At 33.5% G+C, this 17,585-nt stretch overlaps 1 protein-coding gene across 2 annotated transcripts in view; it reads left to right on the top strand.

Annotated features, from left to right (window-relative positions):
• Positions 1-17,585, top strand: part of LOC127730825 (transforming growth factor beta receptor type 3-like) — an 87,105-nt gene that overhangs the window by 41,014 nt on the left and 28,506 nt on the right. For both annotated transcript variants that reach the window (XR_007995315.1, XM_052239424.1), the window contains exons 5-6: positions 8,692-8,872; positions 12,362-12,485. Coding sequence is in view for 1 of the 2 variants with exons in the window: in XM_052239424.1 (XP_052095384.1) it covers positions 8,692-8,872; positions 12,362-12,485 (305 nt within the window). In the remaining variant the exon portion in view is untranslated. The remainder of the gene's footprint in view (positions 1-8,691; positions 8,873-12,361; positions 12,486-17,585) is intronic.

The raw sequence follows: 17,585 nt of genomic DNA, 5'->3' as shown, positions 1-17,585 counted from the left end.
TTTTCTCGGAAGATAATTCTGTCATCATAGAGCAGCAGAATATTTCGACTTAATCATTTTGGTTAAATTACTCGAAGAAATACGAAAACCGAAATTTGCTACAGGAAGTTATGAATGAAACGAAATTATCGGTGGTTTCCGGTAACGGAAATGAACAAAATCCGGAAATCGTAAATTTTTTAAAATAAAAAAAATTGGGGCGGGACGATTTCAGAGGGGCGGGCGGGGATGAAAATCTATCAATTAATTTTAATTGGCCTAACAAGATTCACCTGGCCTTGACATCATTTTCATAGTTCCTTGATTAATGTCAAGTTTTTTAATACACCTAGTAAGACCTTTATTACAAGTAAGAAGATGTCAACATACTATTTAGTAATAATTAATCAAGCAGGTGAAACATTTCAGTGTATGCACTCTTGTTTACATTTTGGTCACAAGGTAACAATCCTTGAATAGTAATCAAACCAGGCGACCATGTTATTTGTGAAAGAAAAGCTTTCCACTATTAATGCTGCTTTGAAAATGGGTTAATCTGACTGTTTGACATATATATTGATGTCTAAAACAAAGGAACATATTGAAGCATCATTAAAGCTTAAGCATGAGTATATTATATAATCTTTCAACAATGTTTTAACCAACTTTGAGTGTTTTTTCTGCTTAATAATAATTCATTGACAGCTGGAATATCATCCAACATTGGAAATATAAGCTCATCATTTTCATTAATTTCAAAGCATTAAAGATGAATGCACTACAATGAAACCATTTTGTTATTTTATTTTCTTCCAATTACTTTCAGCATTGGAAATATTATACATTTATTTTCCGTGTCTGAGGGAGATATGAAGATTTGTTCACCCAAGAAAATTCTTATTTCCCGAGGGCTCAGCCCGATGGAAATAAGACTTTTCAAGTGTGAAGAAATCTTCATATCACATGAAGCAAAGGGAAATGAATGTTTTATTCCACTGTCTATACTTTCTTACTATCTGAACTTAGAAAATTTAAGGCATAGCATGCTCTAGATAAATTAAATTCATATACATTTTCTCTTTTAGAAAATGAAAAACTTAACTGAATTTTGCAGTGCACTTTTTTTCATTCCTCCAGAAGGTGCCAAAATAAACAAAGTTGGGAAAGAGGTTTGAGAACTTCCCAACGGGTAATAATTGAAGTGAACTGTATTGATTGATATGTAATAGTTATCCCATCTTTTAATATCTGAATTTAGTGTTATACAAGTTAAATGTCAAAATCAATACAATGTATGTAAACAAAGGTAAGAGTACTGAGGTATGATTTTTAGTCCCCTATCGACGAAGTCAAAAGGGACTTTAGGTTTGCACTCTGTCCATCTGTCTGTCTGTCTGTCCATCCGTCAGTCCGGCAAATCAATTTTCCACATTTTTTCTTTGTGCCTGAAGATATTGATTTGATATTGGGTATATAGTTTTATCATGACATGCTACAGATCAAGTTTGAATTTTGTTCCGGTCTGATGATTTTGTCCAGAGTTATGGTCCATGGAATTAGAAAATTCACCCTAATAATCAATTTTCCACCTTTTTTTGGTCATGCTTGAATATATTGATTTGAAAATTGGTATATAGTTTTATCATGACAAGTTACAGATCAAGTACAAATATGGTTCTGGTCTGATAATTTTGTGCAGAGTTATGGTCCTTGGACTTGGAAAATTCACTCAAATAATCAGTTTTCCACACTTTTTTTCGTCATGTTTGAAGATATTGACTTGATATTTGTTATATAGTTTACACCATGTCAAGTTATAGATCAAGTTAGCATTTTGTTCCAGTCCAATGAAATTTTAACGAGACTATGTATTGCCATGCAATACTCTCAGAATGCTTGTTTTAACTGGGTTTTCTGAAAGTTATTAATTTGGTGAAGTACAGTGTGTTGGAGGGCTAGCAGCTGCCAACAGTTTTGGTGCAATAAAATGAACCCTTCAACGTACACTTTTTAAATTTTGATAAGTTGTTACCAGTACTGATGACAAAATTGAGGTTAAGTTGGATATTAACCATTCATTATACAAGTAATTGTCCTCGATGATTAGTCGATGATTAGAAAATGACACTTGATGTCATTTCCGTGCAATAAGGTATGGACAATTCTATCAAATCTTTTCATATGTTACAGATAACAAAATGGAGTTTAAAGTTTGATTTTGAAGATTTTCACTTTTACTGTTCAGGAGTTATGGTCCTTGATACTAAGGTTGGAAATTAGGCACAGAAGGTGGTAGGTCAAACAAACCTGAAAGAGCCTTCAAAATACTGAAAACCCTGGTTTGCTGTCAATTTGACAGCTCATTTTTTACCCCCTGCCGTATCGGAGGGGGCATTAAGTTTTACTCTTGTCCGTCTGTATGTACTTACATCCCAAAATTGGTTTCCATTCCCTAACTTTAGTTTGCCTCAACCAAATGTTCTAAAACTTATACACAATGCTTATTACCACAAAACACAGATCAAGTTTGAATTTTGGTGGCGTCACTTTAACCGTTCTAGAGTTATGCCCCTTTACAAATGGAAAAATTTGCTGAATTTTTCCTTTCCTTTCTCTTACTTTAGTTTGTCTCAACCAAATGTTATGAAACTTAGACACAATGCTTATTACCACTAAACACAGATCAATTTTAAATTTTGGTGGTGTCCCTTATTCCGTTCTAGAGTTATGCCCTTTACAAATGGAAAAATTGCTAAAATATTCGTTTCTGTTCTCTTACTTTAGTTTGCCGCAACCAAATGTTATGAAACTTATGCACAATGCTAATTACCACAAAGCACAGATCAAGTTTGAATTTTGTTGGCGTCACATTTACCGTTCTAGAGTTATGCCCCTTTACAAATGGAAAAATTGCTGAATTTTTGTTTCTGTTCTCTCACTTAAGTTTGCCTCAACCAAATGTTATGAAACTTATACACAATGCTTATTACCACAAAACACAGATCAAGTACAAATTTGGGTAGCGTCACTTTTACATTACTTGAGTTATGTCTCTTTATAACGTAATATGCAAGTGGGGGCATCATCTGTGTCCCATGGACACATTTCCCATTTATTTGTTTAAAGTTTGAAATAATACCTCTGGTCTTGTGATAGCTTGCTTACCTGTAATGTGTAAGGTATTGGGCTCAATCCTTTGTTATGTAAAACCAAAGACTTGGAAATTTGTATTGGCTGCTTCTTTTCTAAGTATTTGACATTTTGGAGAAAGGGTAAAGACTGGTCGACTCAGAGTTGGAATAATGTGTCCAAGTAGGTTGACATGTCTTCCTGCTGACAGATAGTTTGTGAACTAATATATTTGAAATCTCGTTGATCATGTTGGTGTAGTACAAATCAGGGTTAATATAAATATCATATCAACATGTTTTTTATGTTCTATTCCTGATATGCATGTTATATTTAACACCACCTCATCCATCACTCAAGTTTGATACAGCGAAAAAGGTTATCAAAGAATCAGTGATAATGCTAGTTCCAATTATATTCTTCTCTCCCCCCTAAAAAAACAATAAAAGAGAAAAAAGAGAGACAAAAATAACAACAATGTGGGACAAAGTGCAATTGATTTCTGATTCAGCTGTCAAAAATAAGACAGAGATTTGTCCTAACCTAACATACAATAAAGGCAGGACTTTTTGGAATAGAAGACCTTTAATATTTACATAATTGTTATGTTCACAGTTGCAAACTAATTAGGACGTATAAAACACATATGTTAGTTAGTAAGAGATTGACGGGCATGTTACAAATTTCTTTCACGAGTCAAGCATTTTAAGAGTTTTGAATCCATCACTTGAAAGTGATGAACTGACAAATTCTTGTTAATCAATGAGATTTGTTTAGCATGATATTTAATCAATCTGGAACTTGGAGAATCAGCTTTTTATTAATTATGAGTTTAACCTTGTGCTAACTCACGGAAAATGGAAACCAAATGATAGATAACTCTTTTCAAGGATTCTCCTGATCACTAATGAGATAATTTAGATTTCAAAACTTTTAACAACATGGGTGGCAGGCACAAATCCAAGCAATGAAAAATATCCCAAAATACTTGTATGAAATGAAAATCTTCACAAATTACAAACTATTGGTGGCTGACATGATCTTCATTTTTAGACTGTGGATGAGTTTTCAGGCATCATGCTTGCCTTAATTAAGTTCAGTGCTGTCTGTTTCCTTGTTCAGGTATATTCTTTCCTGTGCATGACTGATTGCACATCTATAGAAACATAAGAAGTATGATTGTCTTGTTATGAACATTTGCATTAAAGAGTTATTTCCCTTATTGACCTTAACATTTTGATTTTTTGTTTTTGGTTTCCAGGTGATAATGAAAGTACCATTTAAACCAATCTTTTTACATTTTAACACATTGTTATAAAACATTAAATACAGGTCACATTCAATTTAAAATGTGGTTATGTCATTTACTGTTAAAGAGTTTTTCTGCAAGCATAGTCATCTGTGATCAGTTGTTTAGTTATGTTTTACTGAATAGTTTATGTCTGAGTAACATGCTAGATAAGAACACTTGAATTTGGTGAGACATATATCCTTACATTCATTGGAATAGCCTTGATGTCCATTGACCTTATAAGGTCCTTATCTCTTTATTTTTTTGATAGACATATTTACGCTTTTGGTATTTAGCTGAACTTTGTCTCTGAATGACCCCCAGATCTGCCTCCAAATAACCAACTCTCTGACGTCAAGCAACAATCACTTTTAAATTTTGAAGTCAATTTTTTCAGGGGTTAAATTGTGATGCAATATCTCATTAATTTAGGATTGTATGGGGAATTCATTGTACATTACTTTGTCAGAAAAGGAACTAAGCTTCATAATTTCTTTGTTAATCAGTTCAAAAGTTTAGAACCAAAAACTCCTGCAGAGATCAGTAGTGTATAGTATTACCCCTGAACATGTTTTTGCATAATTTTATGTCATGGGTTACGATTTAAGTGTAGTTTGTTCCTTGATATTCTATTTAATAGTCTCAGTAAAAAAGTTTTATAGCTTGCAAGCTATTTGAAGCTATTAAGCTTTAAAATTTTATCACTTATTACGTAATAAAAGTCACACCTGTTTTATTATTTTTGCCATAAATTCTGATATTTTGATGATATTTGTATTATAAATGTTATGAACATTTACAAAATTTCTTTTGCTGTCATGTTTTCAGTTGTAAAAATCTGTCTTTCATTTGCTGACAATAGTCAATTATGAGGTTTCAAGAGCTATTTTTATACGACCGCAAAAAAATTTTGTGGTCGTATATTGGTATGACGTTGGCGTCGTCGTCGTCGTCGTCGTCGTCGTCCAGCGTCGTCGTCGTCGTCCGGCGTCGTCCGGCGTCGTCGTCCGAATACATATTGGTTTTCGCACTCTAACTTTAGTTTAAGTGAATGGATCTTTTTGAAATTTGACCATAAGGTTAAATACCACAAAAGGAAGGTTGGGATTGATTTTGGGGGTTATGGTACCAACAGTTAAGGAATTAGGGGCCAAAAAGGGGCCAAAAATGAGCATTTTCTAGTTTCCAGACAATAACTGTGGAACGGTGTATGGATCTCTCTGAAATTATACTACAAGTTTCCATACCACAAAGGGATGGTTAGGATTTGCTTTGGGGGGTTATGGCTCAAACCGTTTAGGAATTAGGGGCAAAAAAGGGGGAAAAACAAGGTTGTCCTGGTTAATGGACAAATACTTTAGTACAAAACATAATTTAAAGCAGTGTAAGGGAGATAAATCAAATACATCATTGAAATTATCTCCCTTACACTGCTTTTAAATTATGTATAAAGTAATGGTTAATGAACAATAAAGATAATCTAAAACAGTGTAAGGGAGGTAATCCAAATACAACGTTTTGGTTACTTCCCTTACACTGCTTTTAAATTATGTTTAAAGAAATGCATATTTATAAAGGAAGACCAGTAAAAATATCTGCAAATGTTTTCATCTTTTTTTTTTACAAAAAAATCCATATGAAAGATTTGACACTATATTTTTATTAATTCTATTATAAAATAGATTAAGTTAGCACTATGGTAAATTTAAATGGGTAATTATGGTTGCCAACTCCATTGGAAATTTGAATTGAGATTATGACCATATCTTGAGGGAAAGAATTTTTTTTGGGGAAAAAGGGGGGGGGGGGGGTGGGATAAAAAGAAATTGTGGGGGGCCAATTTTTTCTCATTTCAGATTTCAGAAATTAAAAAGAATTATTCTTCAAATGTTATTTTTTTTTCAAATTTCAAATATTGAAAAATTTCAAGAAGTAATCTTTAATTGCACAGTATGGCGCATTAGATTTGTAAAATCTTTGTTCACATTTATTTATTTGTTATGCCGAATCTAACAGTGTATTTGGATTTTTAATTTTGGGTCCAGTTTTCAAATTGGTCTACATTAATGTCCAAAGGGGCCAAAATTAAACTTTGTTTGATTTTAGCAAAAATTGAATATATGAGGTTCTTTGATATGCTGAATCTAAACATGTATTTAGATTTTTGATTTTTGGCCCAGTTTTCAAGTTGGTCCAAATTGGGGTCCAAAATTAAACTTTGTTTGATTTCAACAAAAATTGAATATATGGGGTTCTTTGATATGCTGAATCTAACCATGTATTTAGATTTTTTATTTGTGGACCCCGTTATCTAATTGGTTCATATTGAGGTCAAAAGGGTCCAAAATTAAACTTTGTTTGATTTCATCTAAAATTGAATTATTGGGGTTCTTTGATATTCCAAATCTAACCGTGTATTTAGGTTTTTAATTTTGGGTCCTGTTTTTTAAATTGGTCTACATTGAGGTCCAAAGGGTCCAAATTAAACTTAGTTTGATTTTAACAAAAATTGAATTCTTGGGGTTCTTTGATTTGCTGAATCTAAACATGTGTTTAGATTTTTGATTATGGGCCCAGTTTTCAAGTTGGTCCAAGATAGGGTCCAGTATTTAAACTTTGTTTGATTTCAACAAAAATTGAATATATGGGGTTCTTTGATATGCTGAATCTAAACATGTATTTAGATTTTTGATTATGGGCCCAGTTTTCAAGTTGGTCCAAATTGGGGTCCAAAATTAAACTTTGTTTGATTTCAACAAAAATTGAATATATGAGGTTCTTTGATATGCTGAATCTAACCATGTATTTAGATTTTTTATTTGTAGGCCCCTCTATCAAATTGGTTCATATTGAGGTCAAAAGGGTCCAAAATTAAACTTTGTTTGATTTCATCGAAAATTGAATTATTGGGGTTCTTTGATATGCCAAATCTAACCGTGTTTTTAGATTTTTAATTTGGGTCCCATTTTTTAAATTGGTCTTCATTGAGGTCCAAAGGGTCCAAAATTAAACTTAGTTTGATTTTAACAAAAATTGAATTCTTGGGGTTCTTTGATATGCTGAATCTAAACATGTGTTTAGATTTTTGATTATGGGCCCAGTTTTCAAGTTGGTCCAAGTTGGGGTCCAAAATTATACTTTTTTTGATTTCAACAAAAATTGAATATATGGGGTTCTTTGATATGCTGAATCTAACCATGAATTTAGATTTTTTATTTGTGGGCCCCGCAATCAAATTGGTTCATATTGAGGTCAAAAGGGTCCAAAATTAAACTTTGTTTGATTTCATCAAAAATTGAATTATTGGGGTTCTTTGATATTCCAAATCTAACCGTGTATTTAGATTTTTAATTTTAAGTCCCGTTTTTTAAATTGGTCTACATAAGGTCCAAAGGGTCCAAAATTAAACTTAGTTTGATTTTAGCAAAAATTGAATTCTTGGGGTTCTTTGATATGCTGAATCTAAACATGTGTTTAGATTTTTGATTATGGGCCCAGTTTTCAAGTTTGTCCAAGTTGGGGTCCAAAATTAAACTTTGTTTGATTTTAACAAAAATTGAATATATGGGGTTCTTTGATATGCTGAATCTAACCATGTATTTTGATTTTGGACATTGGACCATAATAGGTAAATTAAAAAAATTCAAGTTCTTAGACCACATTCTTTCTGTGTCAGAAACCTATGCTGTGTCAAATATTTAATAACAATCCAAATTCAGAGCTGTATCAAGCTTGAATGTTGTGTCCATACTTGCCCCAACTGTTCAGGGTTCGACCTCTGCGGTCGTATCAAGCTGCGCCCCAGCGAAGCATTTTATTATATTTCTAATGTACACTTAACAAACAGTGTTAGATGGGCCTTGGTATTGTACTCATTATAACATAATACAAGGGAACTCACATAGCTAGAATTCTGAAAAATTGCAGTAGGTCTAATATGTTAACTGCTGGGTCATAATATCAGATATCACAAGAAAATGCAGGACACTTGACCCTGCTGGGTCATAATATCAGATATCCCAAGAAAATGCAGGACACTTGAACCTGCTGGTTTTGATCCCTTACATAAAAAGATCACAATTTACGAACCCTATTACGGTTAAAATGATAAATAGACCTGCCACTCTCAATTTCCATATGGTCATTTATGCAATCAGTGTTGGATTAGTCCATATTTTTCGTCCTTTATGTAATGCTGTGGCTTAAGTATTTTTTTTGTCCTTATATTGCATTATTGTCTGCATGATGACATCTTTTTCGTGAGGTAATTTCTGATTTTTTTGTTTTCACAGATTCCAGGATACTCTAGTGTTAAACTTGTGAAAGGTAATAGTCGCAGGATTGTCAGGAGAGTTGGCCAATTACCAGAGAAAAGAGAGAAGCTTCTGGAATGGGTAAAACTGAGATATGGGGCTGTTACATCATTTGCAGAATTAGATAAAGGGAATCAAATCACACTCCATGTTGGTCCAGGTATTGCTGATTTATTTGCATAGAAATTCCTTATTTTTGTCTAGCCTTGACGGAGTCAAAAAGCGAGACATAGGTATGCTGTTTCCGGCGGCGGCGGCGGCGTCAACAATGTATTAGTTTGTGATTAGGTCTAGTTCATGGTGAACCACTAGCGGTAGGTCAATGATATTTGGTATGCAGTTGAATTAGCATTGGCACATCTCATTACCATGGAGATTATTTGGCCCCTCCCCCTCAGTCAAAGTCTATTGACTTTGAAACTTTTCATAGTTTACATGTATTAGTTTGTGATTAGGTCAATTTATGGGGAACCACTAGTGGTAGGTCAATGATATTTGGTATGCAGTTGTATAAGCATTGGCATATCTCATTTCCATAGAGATTATTTGGCTCCGCCCCCTTAGTCATGGTCTATAGACTTTGAAAATTTTGCTAAGTTAACATGTATTAGTTTGTGATTAGGTCAGCTCAAGGGGAACCATTCGTGGTAGGCCAAGGTTAATTGGTGTTCAGTTGTATAAGCATTAGCACATCTCATTTCCATGGAGAATATTTGGCCCCACACCCTCAGTCATGGTCTATTTACTTTGAAACTTTTGCTTAGTTTACATGTATTAGTTTGTGATTAGATCAGTTTAAGATGAACTGCTAATGTTAAGTCAATGATATTTGGTATGCAAATTTATTGGCATTTGCAATTATTGTTTCCATGGAGATTATATAGTCCCACCTCTGATCATAGTTCATTGACTTTGAAACTTTTACATAGTTTACAAGTTAATGTTAGTGTTTAGGTTTGTTTAAAGGGAACGACTTATAATAAGTCAATGGTATTTGGTATGCAGTTGTATTAGCATTGGCACACCTCATTTCATGGAGATTGTTTAGCTATGTACCTTCAGTCATGGTTCATCGACTTTGAATATTTGCATAACTTACATGTTAAAGTATTGCTATTTTAATTTCAATATTTGCATTATCAAAATTACAAAAAGGCGAGACATATCTCTGTGATAACAGTTTATTATAGGAAAGTTTTGAATTCTTACATAAAAATTGGTTTCTTGTAACTCTGAATTTGACCTGTAGCATGGTATCTAATCCTGAATCACCTGTAGTAAGGAGTATAATCCTCGCTTGCACCCTTTGAATGACTGAATCACCTGTAGTAAGGATAATAATCCTGACTGATGTCAACGTATATTTGTTCCGCCTAACAGAAGTTCCACTGGAAACTTTGTTATAAACAATGTCATAATATCTGTTCCTGTCAGAACAAATATTCTATACCATTTATTCTGTTAGGAACATTTACTGTAATATTTATTCCAGTGGAAATAATATTCCAGAATATTGTTTCCATTTGGAACTTACATAATGAAGGAACTTCTATTCCGTGACAACTTGCACCCTTTGAATGACTGAATCACCTGTAGTAAGGAGTATAGTTTTCACTTGCACCCTTTGAATGACTGAATCACCTGTAGTAAGGAGTATAGTTCTCTCTTGCACCCTTTGAATGACTGAATCACCTGTAGTAAGGAGTATAGTCCTCACTTGCACCCAGTGAATGACTGAATCACCTGTAGTAAGCCGTATAGTCCTCACTTGCACCCTTTGAATGACTGAATCACCTGTAGTAAGGATTATTATCTTCACTTGCTTTGAATGACTGAATCACCTGTAGTAAGGAGTATAGTACTCACTTGCACCCTTTGAATGACTGAATCACCTGTAGTAAGGAGTATAGTCCTCACTTGTACCCTTTAAATGACTGAATCACCGGTAGTAAGGAGTATAGTCCTCACTTGCACCCTTTGAATGACTGAATCACATGTAGTAAGGAATATAGTCCTCACTTGCACCCTTTGAATGACTGAATCACCTGTAGTAAGGAGTATAATCCTCACTTGCACCCTTTGAATGACTGAATCACCTGTAGTAAGGATTATGATCCTCACTTGCTTTGAATGACTGAATCACCTGTAGTAAGGAGTATAGATCTCACTTGCACCCTTTGAATGACTGAATCACCTGTAGTAAGGAGTATAGTACTCACTTGCACCCTTTGAATGACTGAATCACCTGTAGTAAGGAGTATAGTCCTCACTTGTACCCTTTAAATGACTGAATCACCGGTAGTAAGGAGTATAGTCCTCACTTGCACCCTTTGAATGACTGAATCACATGTAGTAAGGAATATAGTCCTCACTTGCACCCTTTGAATGACTGAATCACCTGTAGTAAGGAGTATAATCCTCACTTGCACCCTTTGAATGACTGAATCACCTGTAGTAAGGATTATGATCCTCACTTGCTTTGAATGACTGAATCACCTGTAGTAAGGAGTATAATCCTCACTTGCACTCTTTGAAAGACTGAATCACCTGTAGTAAGGAGTATAGTTCTCACTTGCACCCTTTGAATGACTGAATCACCTGTAGTAAGGAGTATAATCCTCACTTGCACTCTTTGAATGACTGAATCACCTGTAGTAAGGAATATAGTCCTCACTTGCACCCTTTGAATGACTGAATCACCTGTAGTAAGGAGTATAGATCTCACTTGCACCCTTTGAATGACTGAATTACCTGTAGTAAGGAGTATAGTACTCACTTGCACCCTTTGAATGACTGAATCACCTGTAGTAAGGAGTATAGTCCTCACTTGTACCCTTTAAATGACTGAATCACCGGTAGTAAGGAGTATAGTCCTCACTTGCACCCTTTGAATGACTGAATCACATGTAGTAAGGAATATAGTCCTCACTTGCACCCTTTGAATGACTGAATCACCTGTAGTAAGGAGTATAATCCTCACTTGCACCCTTTGAATGACTGAATCACCTGTAGTAAGGATTATGATCCTCACTTGCTTTGAATGACTGAATCACCTGTAGTAAGGAGTATAATCCTCACTTGCACTCTTTGAAAGACTGAATCACCTGTAGTAAGGAGTATAGTTCTCACTTGCACCCTTTGAATGACTGAATCACCTGTAGTAAGGAGTATAATCCTCACTTGCACTCTTTGAATGACTGAATCACCTGTAGTAAGGAATATAGTCCTCACTTGCACCCTTTGAATGACTGAATCACCTGTAGTAAGGAGTATAATCCTCACTTGCACCCTTTGAATGACTGAGTATAAGCAATATATTTTTTTTCCTTTGTATATAAAAAATATTATTACTTATTAGGCAATAAAGGTATTTTGAAGGTGCAAATTAGAACACAGCTTTGTTTACAAAGCAAAAGGAAAACACATAAAGGAATAAATCAGTTGTACATGAAAAAGAGACAATAGATTTATTTTCCCTATTTGTGAAGAACTGTGCTGTCTAAAAATATAACAATTTAAAAAGGAAAAGAAAAACGGAAATGAGTGATGCCATTATTTTTGTCAAAAGGACAGAAGAAAAAGTTTTGATAAAGTAACATACACACCTGTGTTTGTTTATTTTAACACCATTTTATTTTTGTAATTTTAGATAACACTGCAACAAGTGTTTGTGAAGTAAAAGATTCTCAAGCAAAGACAGTTGAAGCCATTTATGAAAAGCCAAAACCTTTTGCAGGATGTATGGTTCCGCCAAGGTCAAATATTATGGAAAGGTTTGTTTAAAATTCTATGCTATACATTGGCTAAATTTTCTTTATACTGTAGGATTACAGGCACAAGAAAATAAATACTGGTAAGCCTTCTCTATCTACCTTTAAAGAGAGGTCTCATATATACTTCCTGGAACATTGGTGTATGTTTAGCTTTACCTCAGAGATAAGATGAAGGAGAAGTAAAAAATCTGTTCCTTTCAAAAGCTTCTCTATGACCACATTTTATTCTTTGTTTTACTAAAGATTTAGTTGCTTCAGGACTTTCGGTCATTTAACCTACCATTTGAATAAATTAAGAAATTTCTGTCAGCTTTCATTTAAATTTTCATTTTAACGGGATAAATTTCATATTAGAGTTTACTTCTTTGATATTTAGTAGGCTATACAGAGAATCACAAAAGCGCACCACCACTTTACATTTTAACAGGGTAAATTCCATATTAGAGTTTACTTCTTGGACATTATGTAGCCTATACTGAGATTCACAAAACTGCACCACCACTTTTCATTTTAATAGGATAAATTCCATATTAGAGTTTACTTCTTGGACATTATGTAGCCTATACTGAGATTCACAAAACTGCACCATCACTTTTAATTTTAACAGGGTAAATTCCATATTAGTGTTTACTTCTTGGACATTATGTAGCCTATACTGAGATTCACAAAACTGCATCACTTTTAATTTTAACAGGGTAAATTCCATATTAGTGTTTACTTCTTGGACATTATGTAGCCTATACTGAGATTCTCAAAACTGCACCACCACTTTTCATTTTAACAGGGTAAATTCCATATTAGAGTTTACTTCTTGGACATTATGTAGCCTATACTGAGATTCACAAAACTGCACCATCACTTTTAATTTTAACAGGGTAAATTCCATATAAGAGTTTACTTCTTGGACATTATGTAGCCTATACTGAGATTCACAAAACTGCACTATCACTTTTAATTTTAACAGGGTAAATTCCATACTATTGTTTACTTCTTGGACATTATGTAGCCTATACTGAGATTCTCAAAACTGCACCATCACTTTTAATTTTAACAGGATAAATTCCATATTAGTGTTTACTTCTTGGACATTATGTAGCCTATACTGAGATTCACAAAACTGCATCACTTTTAATTTTAACAGGGTAAATTCCATATTAGTGTGTACTTCTTGGACATTATGTAGCCTATACTGAGATTCTCAAAACTGCACCATCACTTTTAATTTTAACAGGATAAATTCCATATTAGAGTTTACTTCTTGGACATTATGTAGCCTATACTGAGATTTATAAAACTGCACCATCACTTTTAATTTTAACAGGATAAATTCCATACTATTGTTTACTTCTTGGACATTATGTAGCCTATACTGAGATTGACAAAACTGTATCATCACTTTTAATTTTAACAGGGTTAATTCCATATTAGTGTGTACTTCTTGGACATTATGTAGCCTATACTGAGATTCTCAAAACTGCACCATCACTTTTAATTTTAACAGGATAAATTCCATATTAGAGTTTACTTCTTGGACATTATGTAGCCTATACTGAGATTCATAAAACTGCACCATCACTTTTAATTTTAACAGGATAAATTCCATATTAGTGTTTACTTCTTGGACATTATGTAGCCTATACTGAGATTCACAAAACTGCACCATCACTTTTAATTTTAACAGGATAAATTCCATATTAGAGTTTACTTCTTGGACATTATGTAGCCTATACTGAGATTTATAAAACTGCACCATCACTTTTAATTTTAACAGGATAAATTCCATACTATTGTTTACTTCTTGGACATTATGTAGCCTATACTGAGATTGACAAAACTGCATCATCACTTTTAATTTTAACAGGGTTAATTCCATATTAGTGTGTACTTCTTGGACATTATGTAGCCTATACTGAGATTCTCAAAACTGCACCATCACTTTTAATTTTAACAGGATAAATTCCATATTAGAGTTTACTTCTTGGACATTATGTAGCCTATACTGAGATTCATAAAACTGCACCATCACTTTTAATTTTAACAGGATAAATTCCATATTAGTGTTTACTTCTTGGACATTATGTAGCCTATACTGAGATTCACAAAACTGCACCATCACTTTTAATTTTAACAGGATAAATTCCATATTAGAGTTTACTTCTTGGACATTATGTAGCCTATACTGAGATTTATAAAACTGCACCATCACTTTTAATTTTAACAGGATAAATTCCATACTATTGTTTACTTCTTGGACATTATGTAGCCTATACTGAGATTGACAAAACTGCATCATCACTTTTAATTTTAACAGGGTTAATTCCATATTAGTGTGTACTTCTTGGACATTATGTAGCCTATACTGAGATTCTCAAAACTGCACCATCACTTTTAATTTTAACAGGATAAATTCCATATTAGAGTTTACTTCTTGGACATTATGTAGCCTATACTGAGATTCATAAAACTGCACCATCACTTTTAATTTTAACAGGATAAATTCCATATTAGTGTTTACTTCTTGGACATTATGTAGCCTATACTGAGATTCACAAAACTGCACCATCACTTTTAATTTTAACAGGATAAATTCCATATTAGAGTTTACTTCTTGGACATTATGTAGCCTATACTGAGATTTATAAAACTGCACCATCACTTTTAATTTTAACAGGATAAATTCCATACTATTGTTTACTTCTTGGACATTATGTAGCCTATACTGAGATTGACAAAACTGCATCATCACTTTTAATTTTAACAGGGTTAATTCCATATTAGTGTGTACTTCTTGGACATTATGTAGCCTATACTGAGATTCTCAAAACTGCACCATCACTTTTAATTTTAACAGGATAAATTCCATATTAGAGTTTACTTCTTGGACATTATGTAGCCTATACTGAGATTCATAAAACTGCACCATCACTTTTAATTTTAACAGGATAAATTCCATATTAGTGTTTACTTCTTGGACATTATGTAGCCTATACTGAGATTCACAAAACTGCACCATCACTTTTAATTTTAACAGGATAAATTCCATATTAGTGTTTACTTCTTGGACATTATGTATTAGCATTAGCCTATACTGAGAATCACTTTCTGCACCATCTTTATACCGACACAATGGTAATTCATGATCACGTAATTCATGCTCATGATCAAAATAAGTATTTGTTGGAAATTTAGTCCAAAGCTGAAGGAAAAAATAATGATTTATAGTGGCACCAGAGGTTTTCACTATGTGCAAATGAAATATCATAGATTTAACTTTTTATCCCTCGCCGTAGCGGAGGTGGCATTAAGTTTTACCCTTGTCCGTCCGTCCGTCCGTAGTCCAAAAGTTGGTTTCCATTCTCTAACTTAAGTTTGCCTCAATCAAATATTAAGAAACTTATACAGAATGCTTATTATCACAAAACACAGATCAAGTTTGAATTTTGATGGCGTCACTTTAACCGTTCTAGAGTTATGACCTTTAGAAATTGAAAAATTGCTGATTTTTTGTTTCCGTTCTTTAACTTTAGGTGTCTCAACCAAATGTTATGAAACTTATACACAATGCTTATTACCACAAATCACAGATCAAGTTTGAATTTTGGTGGTGTCACTTTAACTGTTCTAGAGTTATGCACCTTTACAAACGGAAAAATTGCTGAATTTTTGTTTCCGTTCTCTAACTGTAATTTGCCTCAACCAAATGTTATGAAACTTACACACAATGCTTATTACCATAAAACACAGATCAAATTTGAATTTTGGTGGCGTCACTTTTACCTTTCTAGAGTTATACCCCTTTACAAATGGTAAAATTGTTGAAATATTCGTTTCTGTTCTCTAACTTAAGTAAGCCTCAACCAAATGTTATGAAACTTAAACACAATTCTTATTACCACAAAACTCAGATCAAGTACAAATTTGGGTAGTGTCACTTTTACCGTTCTTCAGTTATGTCCCTTTATAACTTTGTATGATATGAAAGCGGGGGCATCATCTGTGTCCCTTGGACACATTCCCCATTTATGTTTTCTTTGTGGATCTAGAAAACAGACCCATTTTAACTATTAGCTAACCTTTTATATAGGTCAATGTAAGCTATCACTTTTTTCCCTTTTTATTGTTGTCCATCTGTGAGCATTTTCTATGAAACCACTGTGCAAATTAAAGATTTTTGTCTCCCTTATGACGAAAGGCAGGGAAGGCAAGACATAGGTGTTGCTTTTCTGGTGGGGTCAAATAGGAACTACTTGTGATAGTTCAATGATATTTTCTATAAAGTTGCATTACTATCAGTACATATCAGTTTGACAACTATTTCGAGGCCTTGCCCCCTAAACACCTGATTTTTTAGGGGGAAAATAAAAAAGAAACTGTCTCTTGATTTTCTAAAAGTCTAAATATAAAATGTTAACTTTCACTTTCTTATCATTGGAATGTTGATCATTTGTTTATAGTTGCATTTATTTCACACGAAATTATTTCAGGATATATTATCTGAAATTATTAAAACACTTGGACTTTTCCATTTTGAATTGAAACTTCTTAAACAACAGCCAGGCTTTTCATAATATTACTTCAAAAAAAATATTTGGAATTTACCTCTTTTATTTCATTTTGTCATAATAGATTTGCATGCGGTCTCATTTTTGGATTGAATAAAATGTTTGCCGTGGCCATTTGCAGGCACAATTGAAGAAATAATGAAGCATAAAGGTTAGCGCATTCCGAATCTGAAAACGACAACTTTCAATGAAATGTTGGATTAAATGCCCCCTTATTATCTGCATTGATTTGCAAATGATCGCTGATCGCAAATGAGGTCACGGAATAAATATTTGTGATTTTCATCGGACAAGACCTTTATCGAAATGTACAACATTGAAATAAACGGCTGTTGAACCCATGTTGCTCCACGGAGGAAGCCATTACTTTCCCTCAGCCGTGAACGAAGTTTCAACTGTATTTTTCTTATTTTAAACCGTACGATTGCACAAAACAAAGCATAGAAACAAATTTCATAATACGGTCCATGACTGCATCAATTTTCTCGTTAATACGCCCTGTCAATTCGTTTAGAAACTGATTTTAAAAATACCTAAA

The sequence above is a fragment of the Mytilus californianus genome, unplaced genomic scaffold (genome assembly GCF_021869535.1).
Source record: "Mytilus californianus isolate M0D057914Y unplaced genomic scaffold, xbMytCali1.0.p SCAF_2, whole genome shotgun sequence".
In the NCBI taxonomy this organism is placed as follows: domain Eukaryota; kingdom Metazoa; phylum Mollusca; class Bivalvia; order Mytilida; family Mytilidae; genus Mytilus; species Mytilus californianus.
This window is presented reverse-complemented; position numbering and strand designations above follow the sequence as displayed.